This window comes from Anticarsia gemmatalis, chromosome 27 (assembly GCF_050436995.1).
Source record: "Anticarsia gemmatalis isolate Benzon Research Colony breed Stoneville strain chromosome 27, ilAntGemm2 primary, whole genome shotgun sequence".
NCBI classification, from domain to species: domain Eukaryota; kingdom Metazoa; phylum Arthropoda; class Insecta; order Lepidoptera; family Erebidae; genus Anticarsia; species Anticarsia gemmatalis.
In genome coordinates, this window is record NC_134771.1 from 4,796,438 (window position 1) to 4,808,320 (window position 11,883).

The 11,883-nt window shown below is 38.0% G+C and overlaps 2 protein-coding genes across 4 annotated transcripts in view; both read left to right on the forward strand.

The window, feature by feature from the left end:
• The window catches only part of LOC142984610 (putative transporter YutK), a 28,390-nt gene extending 19,791 nt beyond the window's left edge, over positions 1-8,599 (forward strand). For all 3 annotated transcript variants that reach the window (XM_076132350.1, XM_076132351.1, XM_076132348.1), the window contains 8 exons: positions 152-313; positions 2,907-3,000; positions 4,975-5,134; positions 5,654-5,865; positions 6,307-6,422; positions 6,875-6,994; positions 7,725-7,785; positions 8,463-8,599. In XM_076132350.1, coding sequence (XP_075988465.1) covers positions 152-313; positions 2,907-3,000; positions 4,975-5,134; positions 5,654-5,865; positions 6,307-6,422; positions 6,875-6,994; positions 7,725-7,785; positions 8,463-8,494 — 957 coding nt within the window. In that variant the 3' untranslated portion in view covers positions 8,495-8,599. The remainder of the gene's footprint in view (positions 1-151; positions 314-2,906; positions 3,001-4,974; positions 5,135-5,653; positions 5,866-6,306; positions 6,423-6,874; positions 6,995-7,724; positions 7,786-8,462) is intronic.
• A 571-nt stretch (positions 8,600-9,170) lies between these two features.
• Positions 9,171-11,703, forward strand: LOC142984675 (uncharacterized). Its single transcript, XM_076132428.1, has 4 exons — positions 9,171-10,152; positions 10,417-10,945; positions 11,300-11,441; positions 11,523-11,703. The coding sequence occupies exons 1-4, from the start codon at positions 9,171-9,173 to the stop codon at positions 11,694-11,696; spliced, it is 1,827 nt and encodes a 608-aa protein (XP_075988543.1). The 3' UTR covers positions 11,697-11,703.
• The last annotated feature ends 180 nt before the right edge of the window (positions 11,704-11,883 follow it).

Sequence of the window (11,883 nt, forward strand, 5' to 3'; positions counted from 1 at the left end):
CTCTATGGGAAAAAGGCGTGATTGAAGGCGTATTCATATTTATTTTCCAAACATTGCTATCAATCGACTTTGATTTCTTAATTTTGGCGCAGAAACGAAACAAGCATACCTTTTGGCATTCATAATAAGAGTGATTTTTTTCTTCTTCCAGACACTGCCAGTGATATTCTTCTTCAGTATGTTAGTGGAGATCTTATTCTTCTGGGGCGCTCTGCAGTGGTTCTGTCTCAAGCTGGGTCAGCTGCTGAGAGCTGCCACCGGCACGACTGTGTGTGAGAGTGTTATTGCCATTGGCAACGTGTTTTTGGGCATGGTGAGTACCTAGCAAAAGAAAACTGAAACTAAAAAAACTAAACTAAAAGAAAAACTAAAACTAGTTAACATATTAAGGTAAATTGTAAAAATACAATAAATAAATAAATAAATATAGATACTTCTTTAAAAAACTTTTAGAGATATGGTTTAAGACACTCAACCTGTAAAAACATTTCTCTTCTTTCTTTACTTCTTTAAAAGGCCCTTGATATTGTGGTCTAAGACCTTGGACTTGCCATAATATTTCCTATTTGAATAGATGACTCCTGCACTAAGACTTCCTCTTGTGTCGTGGAGACTTTTACAAAACATACAAATAACGGACACAAAGTACAACTAGACCCGAAACAAATATTTGTTCCGTGTAGGAATCGAATTGCCGACCTCCTGATGAACTAAGGGTGGTGTGGCGACCATATCCACAGTGCCACGGAAGCTATTCAAATAAAAAAAAAATTGTGTAATAAGTTTGCACAATTTTATTGCACTATAAAATTGAACGTAAGCTTGTATTAAAGTTGTCTAAAATACTATACAAATATTGCACAAGTTAAACCAATGGTTTATTAAAATTGTGAAATACGCCTATTGTGCAATATTTTTAATTATTTAGAGCCTAGGCATTCACCATAAAAGCAAATAGTCAAAATTACGATAAGACTACAAACTTTTCGAAGTTAAGACGTATAGAAATAATTATAACGGTGAAGGAAAACATCGTGATGAAACCTTGCATGAATGAGAGTTGTTTAACACAGGTCTTGAAGGAATGCAAAGTTTTCAACAAGCAATTAGTCAGCGAGGTGGACTCAAGGCCTAACTCCTCCCTCATTCCAGGAGGTGACCTGTGTCCTGCAGTGAGACAGTGTCTCGTTTCCAATCGTACTTTGTATGAAAATATCTTTTTGTTTATTGCTATTGGGTCGACAAGTGACAAAATTATTCACCAATGTGTAGTAGTTCTTTCACTATTTTTATTTATTAAAAAGCTCTTGATTTTGATAAATAGTAGTGCAGTGAATAAGATTTAGATCAGATGTAATTATGAATTAGAAGGCTGTGATTTTTAAAGATCTTTGACGAAGAAGCTTGAAAGTCTGACAACCAGTCTTACTGAAGGGTATCGTGTTACGTGGGCCACTATTTATATTTTGAGCCTAACTATGAAAAACGGTTAATATGTGAGTGAAAACTACTTTATCGTGTTCTCGGGTATTCTTGTGCATGATCTAGATAAATTTTTATCTGATCGAAATATTTTTTAAATATTTTTTTTTCTTTCCCGAAGACCCTTCAAAACAGGGTGTTTAAAAGCATAACCTGTTTCTTGTGCCGATGAAAAATCAAGGTTAATGCTATTTATTCTTGACGTTTTGGAACTCAATAAAGTCATTTGATGTCAAACTGTAGTGTATGGCGAGAAACTAATTTATTCGATTATTTTCGTGCTCATAACAGCCGGTTGTTTAACAAGATGCGTTAGGGCGGGCATTGTCATTATGGCACTCGACCTGTAGGATTTTGTGGTCTTTCCATATTTTAAACCAGTCTTTCGGTAAACTTTTGATTGTAAATCAATAAGAATTAACCATTCTACATTTTTCTAAAGACATTTTGGGCCGTGATAAAGTTTTTATAAAAAATCAAGGGACTATTTGTTTCAAAGTGCTTCGAGCGCGAAAAACTTTTTCTGGATTTGGTTCATCTTAAAGCTTCCATAAAGTCGACTGGTGTTTATTTTTGGGCTCATGCGCATTATATCCTAGATCCCTGTTTTATCACAATTTGATACACGTATTTTGAAGCAAAACGATAGAATTTTCAAGCATTTGTTCGCACTAATCGGCGCGAGTACCTTTGCGAATTCTTGTAGAAAAAAAATTGGCTCATTTAGAAAAAAACTTCTAAACGGAAATGTTCTCTCCAAATATTTTATATCTAAGAGTGGAAATAATGTATAGGATTGTATCGATCTATTGATGTGTCAGGAAACGAAAATGCATAATTAATTTTCGCACAGCATCGATTTTTCCGGACACAACTGGTGACCTTGGACGCCCTTCAGGAATTTCATTGGTGAGGAAAAAATAATCATGATAGAACTCTACATATTAGCGTTTTAAATTTTTAAAAGATCGGACTTTATCGCCAGAATAATAAATAAGTCGATATAGACACGACTGTTTCTATAAGTCACGTTGAAAGTCGTAAAAAATATTTGCAAGAAAATGTTAACATCCTAATACCATTTTCCCGCACACTTACAATTTTCGATCGACGATATTGAAAATATTTTCAGCACAGATTCTAAAACTTTCTTAGGAATGTAGTAGTCAAAAAGGTCAAACTTTACGATGAAAACACCAAATGGGGTCTAAAACAATCAGATTCGTCAAGGCTCAAAATATAAGTAGTGACCTAAGTATAACCCAGGTTGTGGTTGTGGTGGTTAGATAGGCTGTCGCTCTATTCAAAATACTGGCATCCAGCTGCATCTGGTGAGACTGGAAACTGACTCCAACATGGTTGGAAGAAATGCTAGGCTGATGATGAAATAAGAAATAGTTAATAAAAATGTATCTTTCTTTTAGTCAGAGTCAGTGCTCCTGGTGAAGCCATACCTCGCGATGCTGACACCTTCGGAACTGTTCGTCGTCATGTCCTCTGGGTTCGCCACCGTCTCTGGTAAGTCCTGAGTACTTTTAATAACTAACTAGAAGCCGCCCACGACTTCGTCTGCGTGGAAATTCTCGTTATTCCCGTGTAAATCACCAAAAACCACAAAGCAAATAAAAGTGTTAAATAAAAGAATTTAAGATTCGTTTAGTTTAAAACTAATTAACCTAATTTTCTAACAAAATACATGTACACTTATAATTATCACGTTAGCAATTTCAACAATTATTATCAAGAGCATCTTATATCATCAATAATTATAATACCTATGTGCAGACAATCCTAGATTATTTCCAATTATCTACAAACTGACCTAGATTATATTTTAATTGTAATTGCCGTTGTAAAAAGTATCCTATGTGTGAATCTAGGTTAATTTCAGTTCAGTCAGTAGAAAATCTAAGAAGTTTTATACAAACTTTCACCTCCTATTTTATCCCCTTAGGGGTGGAATTCAGCAAAATCGTTTCTTAGAGTATACCTACGTCATAGGTTGAAATCTACAGGAAAATTCTCGGAAAATTCTACCATGTGACGACGTTATCATGAAATCTACCAGGAAAATACTAGCATGTGACGTATTCTCCATAAAATCATCCAGGAAAATTCTACCATAGGACGTATTCTCTATGACAATTTCTGAAAAATTCTACCATGCGACGACTTCATCATGAATTCTACCTGAAAAATTCTACCATGTGATGTCTACTCCAAAAAAAATCCTGTAAAATTCTACCATGCGACGACATCATCATGACATCTACCAGGAAAAGTCTACCATGTGATGTCAATTCCATAAAATCTTCCAGGAAAATTGTACCATGTGCTGTCTACTCCATGAAAATTCCAGGAAAATTCTACCATGCAACAACATCATCATGCAATCTACCTGGAAAATTCTACCATGTGACGACTTCATCATGTATTCTATCAGGAAAAGCTTACGATGTGACGTCATCTCCATGAAATTTTGCTGGAAATTTCCACCATGTGTCGTCTTCTACATGAAAATTCCTAAAAAATTCTACCAATTGACAACTTATCCATAAAATCAGCCAGGAAAATTCTACCATGTGACGGTTCTCCATGAAAATTCCTGGAAAATTCTACCATGCGACACCTTCTCCATAAAAAATCGTGGAAAACTCTACCATGTGATAACGTCTCCATAAAATCAACCAGGAAAAATCTACCATGTTACGTCTTCTCCACGAAAATTCGTGGAAAATTCTACCATGTGACCTCTTCTACATGAGAATTCCTGGAAAAGTCTACCATGTGACGTCAAAACCATGAAATTTCTTGGAAAAATCTACCATGTGTCGTCTTCTACATAAAAACCACTAGGAAAATTCTACCATGTGACATCTCCTGCATGAAAATTCCTGGAAAATTGTACAATGTGACGACTTTGTCATGAATTCTACCAAGTGTCGTCTTCTACATGAAATCTAGGCATCTCACAGACCCCTGCCGAACCCTTCGGGTATAACATGCATGTGTAATCCTACTAATATTATAAATGCGAAAGTTTGTGAAAATGTATGTAGGTATGGATGTTTGTTACTCTTTCACACAAATATTAAAAACGATAACGATGAAATTTGGTATATAGGTAGCTGAAGCAGAATAACACTTATGCTCCTTTTTTCCCGGAGTTCCCGAGGGATCGGGATTAACACGGGAAGGGTTTCACGCGGACGAAGTCGCGGGCAGTCTCTAATCTTTTATATTTAAGTAAACTTCGCTAAGATATATCATGTCTCTACTAATTAAGTCTACCACAGGACAGATTTGAAATAATTGTTCCGTGTGGGAATCGAACCCACGACCTCCAGTTGCTGTGGTATTGGCGTGGCGACCTAAACCGCTGCACAATATCACATATCAATCAATACTATATTATACATACTATAGCTAAAACTGTTTTTGCGTATAATTTTGATTTACTTAGAAATTACTTACTTCCATGTACTCCATCAGGTACAATCCTCGCGTCGTACATCGGTTTCGGCGCGGAGCCAGCTCACCTGGTGACGGCGAGCGTCATGTCCGCGCCAGCTGCTATCTGCTACGCCAAGCTCATGATGCCGGAGACCAGGCGGTCTTTGACCACGGTCGATAATATACAGCCGGTTGTTAGGTTGGTACTCCCTAGTTACAGCTCCTTTTCTGCTCATAGCAGTTTGTATTGCAAAAAACGGTAGTGGATTTGCATAAAGATGAATCATTTGAAATAGTTGAAATATCTACTGTAAAAAAATATCTAAGTATATTTGAACGTTATAAGTTGGTAGTGAAAGCGACGTTGCTAAGACGTGTCATTGATTTGCGCAAATATTTTTTCTTGACTTGTTTTTGTAAATGTTTTGAAGAAATACCTACTTGAAGGAGTTAGCAGCAGAGGCTGGCAGTCACCTGATTTCCACTGTTTTTAGGGAAAGTCCCATGATAATGGCCAGTCTATTGCCATAAACCAGGTCATTTGATAAGTTAGAATTCCATCAGACATCGAAAACTCCACAATTGCCTAAAAAACCGAACATGTTTCCAGAAAAACTCAGAAACATTTCTATCTCAATCACGATTAAAACGTGGGACCCCATCATCTTATAAGTGGCCACAAAATCGGGAGATAATCTTATTCTTATGAAACTTTCAGCCAAGACCAGTCAGCATTATCAGCGGCTACCCGCGGCGCAACCAACGGCATCTCTTTGATCCTCAACATCGTGGCCAACATCATAGCCTTTGTCGCTTTCATCGCGTTCGTCAACGGCGTGCTGGGCTACTGCGGCGGGTTGCTCGGTAACCCTGATATTAACCTCGAGTTTATACTGGGGAAGGTGTTTATACCACTCTGCTGGGTTATGGGTGAGTGGACATTTTGGTATATCTTTCTAGGGTACCCAAAGTCCGTCCGTCTGTCCGTCAATCACCAGGATGTATCTCATAAAATTTTAGCTAGGAAGCTGAAATTTTCACAAATTTTGTATTTCCGTTGCCGTTATAAGAAGATATGCTAAACATTTTAATATACTATACCCAATATATCTATACCCAATACAATAAACGTGACTTTTTCCTATTTTTCTTAACCAGTATGTGAATCCAACACTCTCACATAGATCAAACTGCAAGCATATTTCGATCTAAATACGTCTAATGCTCAAATTCTTTGGTCTCTGAACGCCCATATGGAAAAAAGGCGTGATTTTATGTATGTTTGTATGCATACATCTAATGCCTTCTCCCAATAGGTATTCTAAATTTACTTCTTGGAATCCGTTTAATATTTATTTCTTTATTTCCCAGGAGTGCCATGGGAGGAGTGTGAGCTGGTGGGCTCTCTGATCGGTCTGAAGACCATCGTCAACGAGTTCGTGGCATACCAGAGAATGGGAGAGATGAAGGCACAGGGATTGTTGTCGGTTAGTATTAGATTCTACTCCCTGAAGACCTGGAGAGCTACAGTCAGTGGAAGTGGTCACAGGGCTTTGACACCTTATAGCAGTCTTCAGCGAGTAAAAGGGACAATGCTATACGAGCAGTATAAAGCTGTCTCTTTTTCTCGCACTAAAAATTTTAATTAAAAAAGGCATATTCAGAGGCAGGTATTTAAAGGAGGGCTAAATAGACGGATGAAATTGAAGCTGATGTGATATATGGCTGCTAATAACGATTCTCGGGTTTGATTCCCATGATTGGCTGTTTCTAATTTTCATTGGACTATTGGATAGGGTCACACCCTTTAACAGAAAAGACGACAGAGAAGTTTATACTATCTGCCTACACTACGTATAAAACAACCTACAATATTTTAATCCTTCAAATGTAAGCCAGTACAGTTGCTTTAATTATTTGTCTCGTGTTACCTTCGCAGCCGCGCGCTGAGCTGATCGCCACGTACTCTCTCTGTGGGTTCACTAACCCAGGGTCAGCTGGCATCATGATCGGAGCCATCGCCGCCATCGCGCCTACCCAGAGGGAGACACTGTCTTCTGTAAGTACCTGATCTAATTATTACAACTCAAAGGTGATTGACTGACATAGTGATCTATCAACGCACAGTCCAAACCACTGGACGGATCGAGCTGAAATTTGGCATGCAGGTAGATGTTATGACGTAAGCATCCGCTAAGAAAGGATTTTGATCAATTCTACCCTCAAAGGGGTAAAATAGGGGAGGAAAGTTTGTATGAAAACGCGGTCGAAGTCGCGGACAAAAGTATATTATAAAATGTATGTTTATAGATTATTTGTCTGCCTCAAAAACCATATCTGGTCTCTGCCTACCCATATGGGAAGGCGTGATTTTAGGTATGTTAGTTCTGTGGTGCGGTGTATCCGACTGCCGACCACGAGGTCCCAGGTTCGAGTAGAATAACATAGTATTATTGGTTTTTTACAAAGGCTCGGTCCTTATTACAATGGGACATACATTGCCAATGTATAAGCGGGTGGATTTCGCACATACACCTCTGCCTACAACTTCGTGTTTAATATAAATAGAAAAGACAGTCTAAACAAAAGTAATGTGTCTGGCATCAATCAATCAATCAAAATCAATCAAAAATATTTTATTGACATAAAATCTGTTACAATATCAACACATTGTCCAGACATCTATGCTAGCCGAAGCTGTGTTACAGATGCCAGTGTTTTCACCCTTATTTATGAACAATCATCGTACCTAAAGACTTTACTAAACGTGAATTTTATTTTCATTTCAGATTGCTCTGAGAGCGTTCTTCGCTGGCTGCGGTATATGTTTCATGACAGCTTGCATAGCAGGTAATATTATTTATGCATATTTTTATAAATTGTTTCTAGTTAAGTAATTGTTCCTTCAATACGCGAATATTTACTCAATTATTTTCGTATATCAAATATCATAAGGATGAGAATGATTTGTAGTTAGTCTGAAATATATTAGGCCGGGGAAAAAGTCTTTTCGCATTATAATATGTATGAACTTGTAATAAAATCTTTTCTCTACACAAAAAAAGCTCGATATTTGGGTACCTCACGAGCTCACTGAAAGAAACCTAATGAACATACTCATTTGTGATTCTTGAAGCCAAAGAGATTTTATTACAAGTTCATACATACTATAATGCGAAAAGACTTTATCCCCGACTTAATATTATTCTTCAACAGGTGTTGCTTCGTCTTGCAAGTTTATCTACCTGTAATAAATAACTGTAATACCTTAAATACATTTTTAGCTTTAGATTAGATTTGGGATAATAAGACGCGCATGCTTGATGTATCTTTAATTTTCTCCAGGCTACATTTAATCCAAATCAATACTGCGGTATAATTGTGATAGGCAGACAAACAAACAAATTTTGCGTTTGCGACCCACAAATAATGCTGTAAATCTCTATAATTCAATTCAAAAATTTTCATTTATAATAATTTTATTAATTTTTAAAGCATTTATTATAATTATGTTGTTTTTGTTCCAGGTCTGTTGATGCCCGACGATGCATTCGGATAAAACTAAAATAATGCGTTATTATTAAATAAATGTTATTTATTGTCTACGTTAAATAGATTACTAATTGTGACATGTGTTATATTTATTGTAAATAAACATTTTGATACTATATCTTGTTCTTCTTATTACTTATCTACTACAGCTGCTAAAGCAATGTAGGCATTTAAGTAAAAAAGACACCCACAAGTTATATTTTGGGGACAAATACACTAACGGCCGATTACAATGTAAACCTAAATCATATAAAACTATTTATGGATTACTAAAATAATTGTTAAAAGTGGGAATCGAACCTACCATGCTCATGAGCCTGTTAAAAAAACACGCACTCATCGACCACAGTTCATGGTGGTCCCTCGCAATGCTGTCAGCCGTGAATTTGGGACGAACTGTTGTTGTGAGAAGTCAGTTCAGCTTTTTTCCATACCGTTTATAAACAAGTGGGTAGAAAATTAAATTATTCTTACCATTAACAATTAAAATCACACGAAGTAACTGCTTCTATATAAACTTTCAACACTGGTTTCACGAAAACCATTAAAAACACAATTATTTTTCACAAATTTCTATTTTCGAAATTGACACCTCATAGCAGAAATGACACAGACTATGCACACATCAGAAACAAGAACAATATTAAAAAACCAACATTTACATTTTGCGAAGCAGTACAGTTATGATACCGTATCGAAATTGCGAAATATTCGCTAGTGTCATATTCTATTTTGCGATCAAAATTATTTGTAGCTTTGTGATTTGGTTCCGCGGCATGTACAAAAAACAACCAACTCTAACTAGCATACCGGAGCGAAACGAGTGTGAGGACGAATACAACACCACTAAATGGGTACCTAAGAAAAAACACGAAGTACTTAAAGCAAAATACAAATGTTTAAAAAAACTATTTCAAATTTACGATGCGAGTGTGATCGGCATTCTGCCGGAGTCTTATGGAACTGAAGGTTACTTGGAAGAAGAAATACAGACTAAAAAAAGGCGTAAGAAGCGTTCGCACCGAACTAAGACGGACGCTTGCGCTGGAACTACTGAAGTGTCGAGCGGAGATGTGACGCAACATTCGGCTGTTGAGGACACAGAGAAGGAGTCTATCGCGACCGCTGTGATTAGAGACTTGAAGATGACCCAGCAGTCTTGCACGTCTACTCAAATAGACGACGTAAAAGATTACAAGTACGCGGCAACGCAAGACTCTAAAGAGAATGTAGTTACTCGCTGTCCTAGCGTTGTTGCTGAGCAAGAATGCGAATACACGCAGACAAGCGAACAGCATCCAATTCCTTACCTCGTGATGAATGAGAAGCGTAGATTGACGCGTTTCCAATGCTTCATACATAGATTATTCGGGCTCCGTCAAGACAGATGCTACAAGAACTATGTTTTGCCAAACGGCCACGTGTACGCGGCAAGTGATAACAACATCACTCATAATTATAACTACGGTGTGTGTGAGAAGCGAAGGCGTCGAGGGATCAGGTTCCGCCGGCTGCGTCGTCCGAAGAAGATCCAGTCGGAGATAGCTCTGCGAGACGTGAGGAGTCCGATGATATTGACGTATGTTCAGTCTGTACAGCGCAACTGCTTGATGGATACCACGCCGCGGCAGTGCCCCATTGTTGGCTGTAGGATGATTTTCTATGGTAAGAAGTTACATGTTTAGAGTTACTTAGGTCGGGTAGTAGCTTGTTTATGAATGGTTACATAGTATATGAGTTGCAAAGTATATTTGTACTCTGTAGGGATTCAAACTTCCATATTTAAAGCTATATGAATTAAAATTGGTCTGGAAGATGATTGTCAAATTGTTAACTCTGAGAGCCGGTCTCGGTTTATAAAATTAATTAAACTCTTTATCCTAAAGGGCAGACTGCTATAAAATAAATATCGAACTGAAAATGTTTCAGGTATAATCAACTACAACGATCACCTCAACCTGTGCCATTTCGTTGGCCGGCGGTTCATCTGCCACTACTGTCACGAAGGTTTCGAGAAGGAACTCGACAAGCTCATTCATGAGAACGAACACATTGGAATCACGAAGTTACAGTCAGACCCCACATCTTCTTCCGCACCCGTCAGACCTTCATCTTACAAGATGAATAACACGCAAACCGATCCAGAAGTCACTAAATGCGAGGTCCCAGAAGATAAACTAAAGAAAATAGTATCATTTTTCGAGAAAATCAATGATCCTGATCAAATGCTGACTGAAATTCGCAAGAACAGGTTTTCGGATCTCGATCAGTCGAAGACTGAAACGGCTGTGACTGCGGAGGAAACTTCGGATTCGGACAAAAGGACCGTGAGTTGTGTGAACTTGAACCGCAAGGAGTCACGGCTGAAGTATAATTCTGGAGAGTCGCAAACCAGTTTGAGACGAACCTCGAACTCGCAAGTTGGCTGCCATTTTTGTGGGGAGAAGTTTGACTATAGGTTGGTAGTTACGGAAAGTGCTTAAAAACTGCTTTCTAGAATGATACCGAGTTTCGCAATGTTTTCCTTCAGTGTTGAAGCGGTAGATCTATAACAATTTCTAAGCAATACGCAATTCTCAAAGTCATTGATATCTAAATTTTCCACGGATTCGGACGAATCAATCACTGAATTTCACGCTGCATTTTTCAATCCTTTTAGACATGTTCCACTGCTAGAAAATGCATCCCCCGTGCTCTCCCAATAGCACTAATATTTCTCTCCCGTACATAACTAAGTATATCATGATTTTAACAACCTAAGGGATATAAAAATGTTATAATTAATTAAGTTACTTGTTATTTTTTTCCTCAGACGCCAACTAAGCCTGCACGTGGACCTAGAACACCGTGTTCACGACAAATTCTCCAAGTTCCACAGTTGCGCCGGCATTCTGAACACCAAATCCAATCGAATCGACATGGTCTCCGAAGACGGGAGAATCAACGTGCAAAGTGTTGGCTCAGCCACTCGACTCAGAAGAATTAACACTGCTTCTACTTTGAGCCAAAACAGCTCGCAAGACACTTACACCGAGATATCTCGGCGAAAGTCTGATGTAAGTCTTAGCGGTGATCCTTCAATGAACACGGTGTATACGTCGGTCGACACGATAAAAAAGCCGTCTGTCGTAGACAATATCGTTAAGAAAGTCCGTACTGGTATAAACTCGTACAAATGGGAGCCGGGAACTAAAATTATTCGTGTTTAGTGATGTTAGTGCTGTTTTGTTTTGTTTATTATATGTAAAAGTCCATGCGCTTGTTTTATTTTCTTATACATTTTCATGTAGCATGTCGTAGTGTGTTAAATCCACGCTTGCCGAAGTTGTTCTGTGGATGGGTGACCATCTTATACGTATTGAGTTCCTCCGTGTTTCGGAGGTACGAGTGGGTCCC